The sequence below is a fragment of the Protopterus annectens genome, chromosome 12.part0 (assembly GCF_019279795.1).
Source record: "Protopterus annectens isolate FY-2018-M chromosome 12.part0, PAN1.0, whole genome shotgun sequence".
Taxonomy (NCBI): Eukaryota; Metazoa; Chordata; order Ceratodontiformes; family Protopteridae; genus Protopterus; species Protopterus annectens.
The window spans coordinates 497046423-497063571 of record NC_056746.1 but is presented as its reverse complement, the minus strand read 5'-3'; the positions used below and the strand labels follow the sequence as shown (position 1 = coordinate 497063571).

The 17149-nt window shown below is 41.9% G+C and overlaps 1 protein-coding gene across 1 annotated transcript in view; it reads right to left on the bottom strand.

The window, feature by feature from the left end:
* The window catches only part of LOC122816662 (ras-related C3 botulinum toxin substrate 1-like), a 581445-nt gene that overhangs the window by 84189 nt on the left and 480107 nt on the right, over window positions 1-17149 (bottom strand). The window contains exon 5 of the mRNA XM_044089614.1: window positions 15838-15997. Within this exon, the coding sequence (XP_043945549.1) occupies window positions 15838-15997 (160 nt within the window). The remainder of the gene's footprint in view (window positions 1-15837; window positions 15998-17149) is intronic.

Genomic DNA, 17149 nt, shown 5'->3' with positions numbered 1-17149 from the left:
CACATTGTAAGGTAGGTTTACCCACTTGTTCTGCACTATGCATCAAATCCTGCAACTCCTTCAAGTCTGGTTGTTCAGGTTGTGACATTTTACTTTTCAACTGTGATAACAAAAACTGTTGGCACTTTAGCATATGGAACTGACAGATTAATGCCCTCATGGTTAAGGTAGCCGAGGTATATACCTTTTTTCCCCACCTTTCTAAGGATCTGGAATCTCTCTCGGAAGGTAATGGATTTTTAGCAGTGGAGGCCTTAATTCCCTTGGGGCCCTGTGAGATGGTTTCTGGGTCAGCAGCATGGCTTTTGTATAGAAACTGGTGTGAGTCAAGAACCCTGTAGTACCTGTCAGGCTTGACTGGGGCTGGAGGTAGAGAATCCGGGTTAAGGCAGGCCTCCAAATACACATCATCTAGTATGTCCAAGACAGGAGGTATAGCCAGAGGCCTGTGCTGAGGTAGCAAGAGAAATTCCCTAAGCCTTTTCTTGGAATCTGAATAATCTTGGCCTTCCCAGTGGAAGTGTTCCCTTAAGGTATGCAAAGTTTCCCCAAATGAGTAATCCTCTGGGGGGATACAGAGGGAATGGACTCCTCTGCATCAGAGTCTTCAAAAGGGGAGTAAGAATGTTCCTGTTCATCAGAGTGCTCTGAAACAATGGAACCCTGATCAGAGGAGGGGGATTCTTCCTCCACTCTGGGCCTTTTGTCCGGGGGGGGTGTTGAGAACCCCCTGATAAGAGTAATTAAATCCTCAGCCATTTTAAGCATCTGTTTTTTAGGCATGGGGCCTGGAGATGGGCCCTGTGTAGCTTGTCTCTTAGAATGCATGGCTGCTTTAGACTTAGTGAAAGCCTTGATGGAAAAAGAAGAGGAAGGTCTGAAGACACCTTGAGAGGAGGTAGACCTGTCCACATTTTGAGATTCACTGCCAAGAGTGGCTTCGGTATCTGTAGTCGGGGTGTGGGCCGAGGAGCCTGCGACCTCGGGCACAGGAAACACCGCCAATGAAGTGTCGATGGCAGTCAGGGGCTGCGTAGGTGCCTCGCTGAGAACCGGACCACGTGTAGTCGGCTTTGGCGTGGTGTCGGTAGAGGCCGCGGACCTCGTGTGTCGGTCCTTATCTTTGCGCTTTTTAGACAAAACTGGAGTCAGAGTATCCGACGACATAATATAGTTAAATGTTTTGCCAAAATAATGCTGTGCGAACTCCACCCGACGCTTAATGGCGCGTTTGTTGAATGTAGCACAAAAGCGACAGACCGAGACGTCGTGGTCTGGGCCTAAACAAGGAATACAGAGGGAATGGAAATCCTTATGCGGTATTTGCTTCCCACATGAAATACAATTATTAACTTTGTCTGACATCGGTCTAAGACAAGAAAAGTTTCCTCAACAGGGTACTTAGCTTTCAAGAAGACTTCGGTTGCAAAATTTTCGTAATTTCAGGAGCTGGCCGACCGGCACTTGCGAACTGCTTCTGCTTCGGGCACTGCGCGGCAAGAAAGACTGAAGAAAATGGCATTGGCTGGTTCTTTTATACCCCTGTCGCACTGACGTCAGGGAAGAAGCGACGACAACCGACGCCGGACCTAGACTTTGGAATTCGGCCGACCGAGGACCCGCCTGACGGCAGGAGAACCCATCTGTTATGACTGCAGCTGTATGCAAAATGTTTCAGGTGAGCTGTGACCACTGCCATGCATTTGGTGAACACTCTGGGGGATGTAGTGAGACCAAAGGGCAGGGCTCGAAACTGGTAATGTTTGGCTCCCAGCCAGAAGCGCAGATGAACCATGGATAGCCTGGCCATTTTTATGTGATAGTACGCATCCTGGAGATCTATCGAGCACATCCAATTATCCTTCCCTAAGAAGGGAAGTATCGACAGAAGCGTGAACATCCGGAACTTCTCTTTCTTGACAGATCTGTTTAGTCTGCTGAGGTCCAAAATAGTTCTCCAGTCCCCTGTCTGTTTTGGAACCAAAAGGAATCATGAGTAAGTTCCGGATCCTGTCTGGTCTGCTGGGACTGGTTGGATGACTCTTTCTTAACAACATTTGGACCTCTACTGTTGCTTGTTCCCTGTAACTGGGTGGAACATCCGGGATTTTTCTTGTCGGTGGAGGGGGTGTGGTGAATGGAATGAAGTATCCTTTGGAAATGATACTTTGTACCAAGATGTCATTTGGTATTTTGAGCCAGGCGTCTGGGTACAAAGATAAGTGACCCCTGACTGCCTCCAGAGCAGGAAAGTCGGGCCTCCTTTCAGGAGCGCTGGTAGAGCTTCCCAAAGAAGTGATTTCTGTCATCCTGGTTTTGCGGACCCCTCTGCCGCGAGGGCGGCGTCTTCCATTATTGCCCCCTCCTCTGCCCCTGGAGGGGGGGGGGTTTCACTACGGGTGTCCTGAAAGGATTCTTGTGCTTTTCAGAACCACATTTTCCCTCTCCTTTGACCCTTGGGGTAGGGTCTGGTAGGGGTGGAAAAATGGACTCTGACGGCAGACAGTCTTTCCTTCCTGCTCACACCTAGTCAAAGTTTCCTTCACTTTGGGCTCGAAAAGGGACGAGCCATCAAAAGGAGTATTCACAAAGGATGACTTGAAGGGCTCTGCAAAGGAACACAAGCGCATCCAGGAGTGCCTCCTAAGAACGACTCCTGTACCCGCTGCCCTGCTCGTTCCACCAGCTGCATATGAAATGAGGCGCATGGATGAATTAACAATGCAATTGAGGGTAGCAAGCTGGAAGGCAACTTTGTCTATAGCTCCTGCAGCTACTGTACCCTGAAGAGTATCTCCCAGCTCTTTAAGGAAATCTCTTTGTAGTCTTGTGAAATGGGTTAAGTACTTTAGCGAAAGGAGTGCAAATGTCGCTGAACTAAACATGCGCTTCCCATATCCATGATCCTGGAGTCTCTGTAGAAGGATGGATAGAAGAGGAAGTTTCTGACATTTCTTTATGGTGGCTGCCGCCACCACCATGGCATCAACTGGCACACCTTAGGTCAAGAAGGTTTTATCTTGGGGGGCAGATATGAACTTGTTAGACCTCCTAGGGACAGGCTCCATGGTGTCCAGAGACTCTCACGTCCTTTGTGAGACCAGCTGCATAAGCTTATCGAAGGGCGGAAACACCCATGAGGTGGAGGGCTGAGACCCGAAAGCCTTCAGGAGAACAGACTCATCTTCAGTAAGGTTTGTGGACTGTCAGTCACCCCTCTGCCTAAGGATTTCAAGTATCTCTGCAAATGAGATATCCTCAGAGGGGGACTGTGGGGACCCTTCTGATTCATCCAAGTCAGTATCAGATGTTAGGGACTCCTGAGGAGAGTCTAGATGCTTCCTCTTACAAACTCTCTTCCTGGGAACCTCATCAGTGGGAGCTTCTGGTGAGGTCTTGGAAGAGCAAGGGCCACCCAATGGGGCTTCCTGAGGCTCTGGGTCTCTACGTTTGGCCAGGATCTGTGAAGCAGAAGCAGACACAGGCGCTTTAGGGGAGGAAGAAGCTGGACCTGAGATCGAGGATGTCTTAGGAGACATAACTCTTCTCATGCCATCAAAGGCTCCCCTGCTCCGATGCAAAGGGATTGATGGATCCGAGGAAACCATTGATACCCCCGGCACTGAGACAGTGGTCTCCGTGCCAGAGGTAGGAGCCGAGTTCATCCGAGCCGAAGCCCCGAGAGGCAGAGTCGGAACCGACAAGTTGGTCCGACTATCCTCCCCAGACCTGACCAGAGAGTGTCGGCTTCTAGAGTCCTCGATCGGCACTGTGAACGTCAGAGTGAACAGAGCCAAAGACATTGGAGCAGGCGTCGGCTCTGAAGGCTCCACAATCAAGAAGTCCGACTCCTCTGGCTCCGAAGGACCAGTATGGCTCAGAGGAGGAAAAATTGTAGCTGGTATAAGGGTCTTGGCTCCGAAGCCAGTTGGGTTGGAGCCGATAAAATTTTTGCAAAGGCTGGTGCCTGTAACAGCTTCTGCACCACACAATCTGCATCCATATCAGAAAGGCTAACAGAGGACTGAGATGAATGGACTGAAGGTGGTACCGATTGTAGTAAAGGAGACTTAGGAATTTCGGACACCGGTTCCAGGACTGGGGACCGGCTCCGAAAAGATAAGAGTATCAGCTCCGATGTCTGTGGAGCCGAAGTCGAAGATTTCTTAGATTCTTTTTGTCTCAGAAGTCTTAGAAGACTTTGAGGACTTACTGGATCCATCTTGGTCGCTCAAAGCTTCTTGGAAAGAGGGTTTCAACAAGCCTCTGTGTATCAACTTCCTCTTTCTCTCCTAGAGGACTATGGAGGAGAAAGAATGGCATATGGAGCAGCTATCCTGTAAATGCAAAGCTCCTAAACAGTACACACAATTGACATGGCTGCCAGGGACAGACACTTTTTGGCCATATTTGGGGCACTTTTTAAAGCCTGACTTGGGATGCTTATCTTGGTCAGCCATTATTGTATCAAAGAGAGAATTACTGTCAACTATAAAAAATTTTAACAGTAACCAACAATCAAAAATCTTTAGAAAAATTCAGGCTAAGTCTCACACACACACACACACACACACACACACACACACACACACACACACACACACACACACACACACACACACACGTAATTATCTAAATATTAATGTGACAGCAAAACTCTGTCTAAAGCACACGGTTCTAAATGCTAAGCAGACTATACTATAAAGAAGATAGCTGCTATATAACGCACACTAAACCTTATCTAAATATTTTAAATACACTCTAATTAAATAAACCTTATCTAAAGTTTTTTTATAAACTGTGACAAAAGGTCACTAACTAAGCACACACTAACACAAGAAACAGTGACAGAAAGGTCAGTGATAAGACACTTTTTAAACTAGGCCTAAAAACAACAGGCCAACTAGAAATGTAAAGCACACCAGGGAAAGGGAAATACAATATCAGCTAAATACACTAATAAGCTATAAGAGCTTATAAAATTATCTAAAACTACTATCTAGCTAAAAATATCAGCAAATAAGTATTCGAAAAAATAAGGTTTTACTGGCCCGAGCTAGTGAGAACCACCGATCTGTTGCAGCGGCAAATTAGATCTGAGGTAACTCTAGGTGCATCATGGGATAGGGACTTGGCCTCAACCTATTTGAAGACCTCAAGCTTTGTAGTAGGCTGACTTGGAGCCGAGGGATCGGCTACGAACCCATCAGTAAGAATAAACGGCGAGATAGAACAACTTCACATCATATATTCACCTTTGTTTGAAAATTTAGGAAACAAAACTGGTAAATTAACTGACTGACTGATTCTGACACCACCTTAGGAAGGAAAGAAGCGTTGGTACGTAATGTCACACTATCCTTATGAAAAATCAAGTAAGGAGGTTCAAATGATAAAGTTTGAAGTTCCGAAATTCTTCTAGCAGAAGTAAAGGCCACTAGAAAAATAGTTTTCCAGGCCAAGAATTTAAACTCATATTTAGCTGCTGGTTCAAAGGGGGATTGAATTAAGGTTTGTACTACCAAATGCAAGTCCCATGGTGGACTAGGATCTTTATAATGTGGTCTGAGCAGGAGGTTGCCTTTTAAAAAGGCTTTATAAAAGGTTAGATGAAGCCAAGGAGGAACTGTCAAATCCAGTGTGAAAAATCAGAAATTGCTGCTAACTGGACTCTAACTGTTGAGCTAGCTCCCTCATTAAAAATTATTGCCAGGAAATGACGCATCTATTTCCTACAAAGATCATTCAACCCCTATAAAACAAATGATGCCACTGACAACTCGGATTCTGGATGCAAGTATTCAGCAATCTGGGGATTCAGTTTGTTTAGAAGGACACAAAAAAAAGAAAGAAAGGAAGAAATTCACAACAAATAACAAGGAAGAAAAATAAACTTATTAATGACTGTAAAGGAAAGAGAATATGTAGTAAAAAGGACACCGCTTTGTCATGTAACACACAGGTTACAGGAAATTATATTTTTCTATCAGAAAACCTTCAGTCTACATACAGAAAAAGCCATCATCTTTCAAATGGAGAAGGTAGAAAAAAGAGGCAAGGGCAGGCGAAAAGGAAGAAATCAAAATTGAATGTGGTAGGATTGAAGAACATTACTGTAAGAAAAAAAAAGGAGAAAGACAGATGTTGACTACATGACTCAAGGTGTGGATTTACAACACCAGCTGGATGAGAATTTAATACACAATGAAAACAGTAGGATTAATAAGACTAATAGTGATGAAGATCTATCCTTCATAACAATTGATAGAGCAGATATTACTGTATTAGAAGGTGAAGAGTCTTCAGAGCTGGCCAGCAAATATATTCTTGTAATTGGAGATTCAATTATTAGAGGAACTCATGTATATTTGCAGAGATGATAATGAATATAAAATAGTGTTATGTTTGTCAGTAGCGAAAATAAAAGATGTGAGACAAGCCTCGGAATGCTTTAATGTAAGGAAGTACGGCTCTGTTTTTATTCATGTTGGTACAAATGTAGTCACCCGCAAGGATTCTCTGACTGTTACTAGGGAACTGACAGCCCTCTTAAATAGTATTGCTTGTACTGGTGTTAGGATGTATTTTTCACAAATCACCTATAGAAAAGATAGGTCACTGCGAATGAAAATATTTTTTGGGTAATCACCTACATGGAAAAAAAGTCCTGTTTTAAAAAGTGGAAATGTGTACAGCATCCAAGCCTTATTTTGGACACACGTGTTCAGACAGGATGGTGTGCATTTGTCTAGATCAGGGAAGAGAATTTTTGCAGCAGATCTTTTGCAATATTTGACAAACACTAGGCAGGATTTTTGCCATGTCGAAAATTTAACAGCCCACAGATAGCAACATTCGATATGCATCTCTGATGGCTGTTAATGCTAGGAGCATTAATAATAAAGTTTTCTAACTGGAAAATTTGCTACATTCCCACAAGACTGATGTTGTTATTGTTTGTGAAACATGGTAAAAGAACAATGACTGGAAAACAGTTCTGTCAGGATATAAATGTTTTTACTGTAACAGACACTCTAATAAAAAAATCAAGTGGAGGTGTTATGATAGGGATTAAAGATAGCTATGAGACTTGTGATTATTACATGTTCAGTGACAACACCAATACTATAGACTGTGTAACTGTGACAATAAAGACAGCCCTGGAACATATAACAATTGTTGGAGTGTACAGACCACCAAAGACAAGTGCAGATGACCTACAGGAAGTCATACATTTCTTGCATGAAACACAGGAAAGAAGAATAATATTAGCTGGGGACTTAAATTTACCAGAAACAGACTGGAATAATATTAACTGTACAACATTAGTAAGGAAGTTATTCACAAGGTATATTCAGGAACAACAATTGCTTCAGATTGTAAAAAAATACCTACCAGGGGACGGAACATACTAGACATTGTTTGTGTTCCCAAAGAAATTACTGTAACTTCAAGTCAAGTTTTACCACCATTGATGTGCAGTGATCATGGGGTTATAAAGGTTAATTTGTTGCTACACAATTCTGCCAAACTGAAATCTAAACCAATGCACAGAAGGTTAACTACAGATTATATGGAAGCAAAACAGTCGCTATGTAAAACTAACTGGAGTGAGGTGCTCAGTGGAAAAACTGCAGATGGAATGTGGAAAGTTTTGAAAGAGAAATTGTTTGAGTGCAAAAAATCAAAAAAATGTTTATCAGGATCTAAGCATACAACATCAGGCGGATATATTTCCATAAGAACAAAATATCTGATTAAGGTGAGAGACAAAAAAATATAAGAAATGGAAGACAGGTCGAACTACAACTGAAAACTGAAATAAACAGGCTGGACAAACAGATTAAACACAGTGTGAGGCAAGATCAACAAAACTTTGAAGAAAGTTTATATAAAGATATTGATCATAACAGAAAATCTTTTTATAGATACGTAAGGTGTGGAAGGAGTAAAGACACTTAGATTGATCAACTGTGTGCACTGTGCAGATTCTAAAATTTATTCTCAGACACAACGGATTATAGACATATTTACAAAATTTTATGCAAAACAGTTTGGCTCCACAAAAGGGGTGGTAAGTTGTCCTACTGACATCCAGGTAACCTCAGATACTGGAATCAAATTTGATTATATTGAAAAAGAACTGAACAAACTGGATCCAAACAAAGCAGCGGAAGGAGACGGAATTAGTAACAATGACATGAGAACACTTCACCAAAAACTTAGAGTACCATTATATCTATTACTCACTTGGTCATATAAATATGGGGAGATTCTTCAAGATTGGAGACATGTGCTTATTAAACCTGTTTTTAAGGAAAAGCGGAGTAGGACAAACCCAGAGTCATACAGACCCTTAAGTCTACTTTCAAGTTGTGGAAAAATAATGGCAAAGGTAATATTGGATAAGTTACTGTCAGAACTGGTTAGGCTGGGACTTGAAACCATATATCAGCATGCATATGTTGAAAACAGATCTATTACCACCTGCAACATGATGTTCTACAACAATATAATAAGAGCTATGAATGAAAAATGTTGCTGTGATGTAATTTATATAGATTTAACAGGGTCATACACATAACACTGATTAATAAATTAGTACAATTAGGTATTGATGTACTCTTGATATGATGGATAGCTGTATGGCTTACAAATAGGACATGGCAAGTATCATACAGCAACTGGACAGGTGAAATCCTTGGTTACAGTCAAGGTGTCCCACATGTCTCTATCCTAGACCCTTACTTGTTTAGATTGTAACTTTCAGACCTCACGTTTTCATCTAAGGTGTTCTACAGTCTATATGCAGACAACCTGAAATTGGGTAAACTGATTACATGTGTTACAGATAAGCCATGTCTGCAAAATAACTAAACTGACCATTTGGGCACAGATGAATAATATGCTGATAAATACATAAAAACTAAGCATACATGATTTGGTAGGCATAAATTGAAAGGTGAATATTTAATACAGCACACAGTGATTGAACTTGTAGACTCATTTAAGGACCTGAGCATATGGGTAGATTCAGCTATGATTTTTTTTCGAATCATATCAACCAATTGGTTAATGATGGTTATAGAACTATAGGTTATATAAAAATATTTATAAAGTCTAGGAAATCAAAAATGATGAATTCATTGTTAGCTAGTTACATTACACCCAAACTTGAGTATGGAATAACAATATAGAAACCCTATATGAAAACAAGCATGAGCAAACTGGAAAGAGTACAATGGAAATATACCAAGGGTATCCATGGATGTGAAAGCTTAAGTTATTATGAAAGACTACAATATATGAACTTGTACAGTGTCTCTTACAGATATCTAACAGGAGATTTTAATCAGATATGCAGGACATTTAGTGACAACTACCTCTGGGAATATTTGGGCTTAACAAAAAGTACTAGAGAATCATCAGACAACCTATGTGGGAAATGCTACAGGAATGAGAAGTGTACTAATTGATACTCTGACAGAGAAGCTGATACATGGAACACATTGTGAAGACTGGTAGAGATGGGTGAAGGCTGCCAGCCTAGTCAAATAGAATTTGGTACATAATTCTGTCATTTGTAAATATGAATGTTGAACTGCAGACTTCTTTTCTTAATTGAAAGAAAATACTGTGAAATGTTGAAATACATGCTTGTTTTCTTAATAGAAAGAACATGCTGTGAAATGTTGAACTTCAAAAATGTAGCAACATTGCCCTCTGCTGTAAAGAAAGCTAAGTCAAGCATTTCATGACTGTCATTTGAAGTTAAAATTATTTCGTGTCTGTCCTTTGAAGTTAAAATTTGGAGTTGATGTGTCTGGAGTGAGGCATCCTGTCTATTGTTTTAACTTAAGGAATAACTACTAGAGTTTACATATGGAATGTCTTCTATTGTTGTAGCTTCCTGAGCAGGTGTGAGTTTACTAAATGATGTAATGTGTAGCCTGGGACCCAGGAAAGTGTGAATAAATGATGTAATGGGAATCAGGACTACAGATAGCAATTTAAACAGAGAGAACCTGAGAGGATTGAGCATTTTTTCTTGACTATCCAACTCACAGCACTCTGCCTTGCTCTATGTAAGTAGTATTTTAGCACTGTGCTTTCTCTTAGAAATAGCTAGGAACTAGAAAGATTAGACTAAGTGTTTTTCTGTGATGTCAGAACTTTACTACTGCATTGTTTTACGTATTTATCTGTGATCTCTGACCTCTTGACTAGCACTGTGTAGTAAGAAGTACAGTCTTGTGTTATTATTATTTATTAAACATTTTAAAACCTTTCAACTGTGGCTGATTTCTGTAGAGATACGTTAAGCTCTTAAGAGTACTTGTATGTCTTTGGTAAAAACTGTACAAGGCCACTCTAATAGCTTTAGCCCTGGGCTATACTACCAACTGGATAGTAATATTGCACAGTAATAATTGGACACCCTTTTAAGGGCCTTTGAGTAGCTAGTAAATATTAGCTGGGTGGTGACAGGAATTACTACCGTATAGTCTGGGTAATAGGGGCACTGCTGATGAACCTGTGCCAGCCTTTCCCAGGAGTGTCTGTGTGGTTGTATAAACTCTTATCTCAAAAAGTGTGTGTCAGCTACTTGGGCAGGGACACAAAGTACTGGTTGGACAGAGGGGGTACTGGATGTTTTAGCTTGCCCAGCTAGACTCAGATCTGGAGCCTATAGCTGTGCCAGTGGAGAGTCTTATTGGGGACCTGGAGAGCAAGGGAGCAACCAGCCCCAGACTGACTGTGATCTCTGTGTGCTCTTAAGGGAAACTGTACTTTACTGTGTGTGTATTTGTTATTCTTTCTTCATACATGAGACACCCTCTCTGGTGTTAGTGGTGAGGATTGAGGCTTATTGATTGCTGGGCCAGGGCATAGACATCACGCAGACTACCAAATTACATTAAAGCAAGTACTAGTTGAGATATTTTTAAGAACAGCCAGGTACTTATTATGGGAAAAAGTGTTTTGGTATATTGGCAAGCTAGAAGGGCATTAATGCCCATGCTTGAAATATTTGTATGTATGTAAGTAAAATTACAGGCCACTTTGTACAGGAGCTTAAAAGGGGTCAGTGTGTTTTTGGTATGCCCAAAAAGCAATATTTTCCATTTGCTTAAGTTTTCTTCTGGAAGCCTTACATGAAGATAAAAGTAGAAGGCAAACAGGAAAAGAGAGCACTGGTTGTCTGGCTATCAAGGGAAATGGAGAAGCCACTCTGTTAGCTTGAGGTTAGAAATATCCAGATGTGTTATACCTGTTGGGTGTGACAAGAGGTCTGGAACTGCATCCAGAATCCAAGGTGGGTACAGTAGATGAGGCCAAAGGAATGGGAACCAAATCTGTTGAGGCCAGTAAGGTGTAATGAGGATAACTTTGCTTTTCAAATGAGCAGCTTTCTGTAGAAAGTTATAAGGGGAATTGGTGGATACGCAGAGGGAAGACCGAGGAGCCAACTGTGGAGTAGAGCTGTGATTCCTCCTGTGGGGGAATGAGGGCAAAGAAGTTGCTGCACTTGTTTAGGGGAGATGCAAAAAAGATTGCAGCAAGGCTGGCCCCACTGAATGAAAACAATAGCTGTCACTTTCTTTTCTTGTTTCTTGTTGAGACCACTCTTGAGGTAGTAAAATGGACCTGCTCAATTTGCTATCATGTTGGACTTCCCCAGAATGTGCATTGCTATTACAAAGTGGTTGGAAGCGATCACCCCTTGCCAAGCCCTATGGGTTTCTTGACACAAAGGGTAAGACCTGGTTCCCCCTTGTTTGTTGATGTACAAAACTACTGACATGTTGTCCTTTGGAATCACAATTGTCCCGAAAGGGAGAGAGTCATGGAATGCCTGCAATGCTAAGAGCACTGCTCTCATTTCCAGAACATTGACATAAGTTTTGGCCTGTTCGAGGGCCCAAAAGCCTTGGACTGTTTTTCTGAGGAAGTGCCCTCCTCAATCAGGAATGTGTTCATCGGGTTGAGAGAGAATGAAGGGACAACCTTGTAAAAGTTGATCTGATCTAATCCAATTTTTGCATGCAAGGGTTATTTTTATTTGGGTTGATATGGGGTGATAAAGAATTGAGCATTGTGTTGACAGAATCTATTAAATAATTCTTGTATGAAATTTTGCAAGGCAAACTAGAATTTCTGCTGACACTGACCCTAGGGCTTGTAGAATCAACCAAGCTGAAATTTTTGCACTGAAAATTATTTTCTTGACCTGGAATCTAATAGTTAGTGCTCTTGAGAGAGGAATAGAAGCTTTCTTTGATTCCGTATTGAACACTGCTTCTATAAATTCTAGTGTCTGAGATGTTTCCAAATGAGACTTGTAGTTTACAGTTATCCCCATGTTGGAGCAAGTGTAGAGCACCTGATCCCACACTTTTAGTAGTAGATGACTGGTCGGGGCAGTAATGAGACAGTTGTCTAAATACATAAACACTCTGAATCCTTGTGAGCTGCTACCACTGCCATGTATTTGGTGAACACCCAGGGGGCTGTGGTGAGGCCAAAAGGCAGTGCCCTGAACTGATAATGACTGGCTCCCAGCTGGAAGCGTAGATACCTTCAGGACTGTCTGTTCATTTTTTTTTTATAGCAAGCATCATGAAGGTCTACTGAATACATCCAGTCGTCCTTGCTCAAAAAGGGCAGAATGGGCTGAAATGTGACCATCTAAAACTTTGTGTGTTGAACTGACTTGGTCAAGATAATGAGATCCAAAACTGGTCTCAAGACCCCTGTTTTATTTGGTACTAAAAGGAAACTTGAGTAAATTATGGATTCTATTTGGTCAAGTGGGAATTTTTGGATGACTCTTTTTTTATAGCAGCTTTTGAATTTCGATTGCTGCTAATTTCCTCTGACTGAGGAGTACACATCAGGAAGTTTGTACAGAGGTGGAAGGAAAAAGGGAGTTATATAACCTCTGGATATAATTTTCTGCACCCATGTACTGTTTTGATTTCTAGCCAGGCTGTCTGGTGCAGTGATAAACGACCCCCGACTGCCTCCAGAAGGGGATGATCAAGCCTCCTTTTAAGAGCGCTGATAAGGCCTATTTGAAAAAGAATCTCTAAACCCTTTGTTCTGTGGGCCTTCTCTGCCACGCAAGCGGCATCTTCCATTTGAGACCCTGGGGGAACTATCTCCACATAGATCTTGGAAAGGACCCTGGGACTTCCTGAACCAGATTTTTCAACCACCTCACTCATTCTCTGAGAAGGTTCTTTGAGGATTCACAAAACATACACCTACTGCAGAGAGGGTTTTTTTCCATCCTTCTTACAGCTAGAAAGTGTGTTTTTAACTTTCAGGCCAAACAGAAAACTGCCATCAAAAGGAGCATTGCTGAACAAGGATTTGAAGGGCTCCACAAAGTCACAAAAGCATCCAGTCATGCCTCCTTATGGATATGCCTGAACCCACCATCCTTGAGGTATCTTCAGCCGCATGTGAGATAAGCCTCATGGATGAGTTAGAAATCGATAATAGGGTAGTCAACTGCAATGCCACAGAAGCCTGAGCCTCAGCAGTGGTGGTTTCTGAAAGGGAGTTTGATAGTTATTTTATCAAATCCCTTTGAAGCCTTATGAAAAGGGTTGGGTAGTTCAGCGATCTGGGAGCAAATGTTGCTGAAGCATGTACGCTTCCCAAATCTTTCCAGTGCCCTAGACTCCCTGTTAGGGTGAAGGACAGAGGAACTCTGTTCCATGAGTTCTTCTTAGTGGCTGCCACCACGACCTTGGCATCTACAGGCACTCCCTTGCTCCAGAATTCCTTGCCAACAGGTGGTGCCAGAATCCGATCCTGTCTCTAGGGGATTGGCTGGCTCAACTGTGTCAGGCTCCTTCCATGCCCATAGAGAGACCAAATCAATGAGCTTGTCAGTGGGCAGAGTTACCCAGGAGGTAGATGGGCCAGACCCAAAGGCCTCCAGGAACCCTGACTCCCCAGAGTTAGTATTTTTAGCCGATGAACCACCTCTTTGCTTTAGGATTTCAAGGATGTCTCCAAAGAAGATATCTTCAGGTGGTGAACTTGGAGACCCTTCCCCTTCATCAAAATCAGTGTCTTTAGTGACGTACACTGGAGGGGAATCCAAGTGCCTCCTCTTGCACTCCCTCTTCCTAGGGATGTCTTCAGTGGGATGTTCCAGAGAGGTATCAGAAGAAATTGTAATACCCTGCTGGGTATCTTGGAGATTTTGGGTAGGCTGTCCCTGTGGTTCAGGATAATGAGGCTCAATGCGCAAAGACATGTGGGACCCAGATGGATGATCAGAGGAAAGAGGAACCATCTGTCCTGCAGAAGCAGAAAACACCCTCTCCACTACCTCAAAAGCAGACTGCTCCGGGGAGAAGGAAACCAATGGAACGAAGAAACCATGCTTTCGACCCCTCGGCTCCCTCTGTCCTAAAGGCAACCCACCAGAGGCAGTAGTAGGAGCCGAGCTATCCTGTGCCGAGGAGTACAGACAGCTCTGAAATCTCTGGAGTCAACTCTAACACCCTGGACCCAATGAGGACACCTCAGCTATGACAGTCATCCAGATACAAAACTGTAGGAGCTCGGGCACTCAGAGTAAGCTTCAGATCCAAAGAAACTAAGATCTTTGATGGTTCCGGAAGACTCGGATTCAAAGGCACCAAAACAACTGGTCAGATCAGTGAAGGAGCTGAAAAAGGTGTAGTGCTTGCTTATAAAGGTTTCCTGATCCAGTATGGTAGGAGCTGGAATAACTCCCAATTCTAGCTGCTCGGACAGAAACTTCCTCATCATCTTGTCCACATCTGCCTCGGTGAGACTCCTGGGAGAACGAGAAGATGCCAGTGATGGAAATCTTGAAAGTACACTGGATGGTACCAGATCCAAGGAAGGGGAGTATGTTGTTCTTGGTTACAGCATCAGTTCAGATAATGTTGGATCAGACGAAGGCAACTTATTATCAGACTCTGATGCCGGAGCAGCTTTCAGATCTGATTTCTTGGCCTTTTTCCTCTGTGGTTCAGTGGTAGGATCCCAGGATGGGGTAGAGGATCCAGAAGGTTTGGAAGACTCTTTTGCCTTGTGTTTGGGGGGGGGAGTTGTGCCCCAGATAACACTTCAAAAAAGGAATAAGGAAGTAATCCTTTTAATATTAATTTGTTGTTCCTGTTAGCCAAGACCATAGGTTTCAATCCCTGACAAATCTTGCATTCAACATTTAGGTGCTGAGAGCCAAACAATACATGTATACAGCATGAGAGTCAGAAAGTGAAATTTTATGTCCGCATTACATATATTTTATAAACCCAAGGGGGCTTTCTCAGATTTTTTTCTATGCTAATAGCAAAGACAAATGTAAGACAGTTTTTTTTTTTGTTAAGAAAGAAAGAAAAAATACCAGCGATGGTAAAAAGATTACCTTAAAAAAGGGTATAAATGACAGGACAACCAGCAATGGTAAGATAGATATACTCAAAAGTGTAGAAAGGGAGCTATAAATAATACATGATATAATATTACAGAATTATATGACTTATTCACTTATCTTTGAATTAAAAAAGCTATCTAGCTCGATAGCTTTGACAATCACATCTTCACACTAAAGTGGCAAACGAGATCTTAGCAGTGTTAGGGTTGGTGCATTATGGGAATGGGAGGAGCTCAAGTGTTTTTTTTTGGTGGCCACAAACTTTAGTAAAGGCTAAGTCAGATCCAAAAACCAGATCCAAATCCAACTGTTGAGGAATGAATCAGCATCAAATCACATATTCTCTCAGTGATACTAAACTTACAATGTAATGCAATAAAATGATCAGCAAAGGATAAGTAGCATACCAATTTGTTTTGCCATGGCAAGCCCTTGTGGGTAGGTTATTGGATTAAGTTGCTTTTCTTTCAGCGTTTCAATAGTTTCTTTATGATCCCGCAAATCAACCTTTGTACCTACAACAATGATAGGTGTGTTGGGACAATGATGCTGCACTTCAAGTTTCCACTGAAAAGATAAACAGGAAAAAAAAAACAAAACAAAGTCAGAAGGGTAGCACCTTGTTTTATCCAGTCACTTACCATTTTAACGAACCTACACTTCTTTGTTCCTCCATTTTAGGCTTTGGAATCTGACATCCTTATTGGGGTCATTCAAGCTGAGAGTTGGCTGATGACCGATTAGAAGAAGCCTGTTCGCCTCTCTTGGGAGTAAGTAGAAGTGTGCATGCCTAGTATGAACACCAGCTAAAATTTCCAGTGGAGACTATGCCTGTCAAGGAAGGCAGGGTCAGAGTGCCCCTTATGAAATAAGGAGACACACACATCATGTACATCCACTGGATTCCACCCCTTGAGGATTTTTTTGGTGTTTGTAGCAGGAATGGTTATGACCCATGAGGAAAAAAAAAAAACACACCACAGTACCTAAAGGCAGTACTGCACTTGTCTTCTAACCCTCATCCCCAAGAAGTAACAAATGGACTATAGGTCTCTACTCTAGTGAAAAAATCACCAACTGGGCAAAGCAGGAGGGATACTTGAAAAAAAATCAAAGATTATTCATAATAAAGCTATATTCAAATACATGGAGATCTGTAAATGTACCTAGAATTTGTGCAGCTTAGACTGAAGGCCAGTGACAGAATCTGAGGCTGTATCACCATAAGACCAGAGACAGCTGCATGAGGTACTCACCATAACTGTAAATGTACAAATAAACTGAGATTATGGGCATTCACTGCAAAGTATAGACATGTGAGATAAACAAAAGTTATGTATTTACCATAATGTTAAATCTGAATGAGAATATTTCTCCTCACCAACAGCAAGACTAAGGCCATCATGTGTTAGCTCAGAATCTCAATCATCACATGGGTACTGGCCCTCCCTTTTTACCCACAATGCTATGCACAGAAATGTTGTGAACCTTTTCTGATACTATTAGTCCTGTCCACATAAAATCCAACCTGTGAACATCCATGAAACTTAACTGATACTCTTCTTATTTCAAAAGCTAGGAAAAATACAGGCAGATTTAGTGAGTGCCTGGCTGACTGCTTGATCAAAATTTGTCTGTGAGGTGGAACTTCCAACATGGTTGCACATTGAGTAACAGCTTAATTTCAGCTCTCCCAGTGTGCAAAGAGAAACTCAGAAG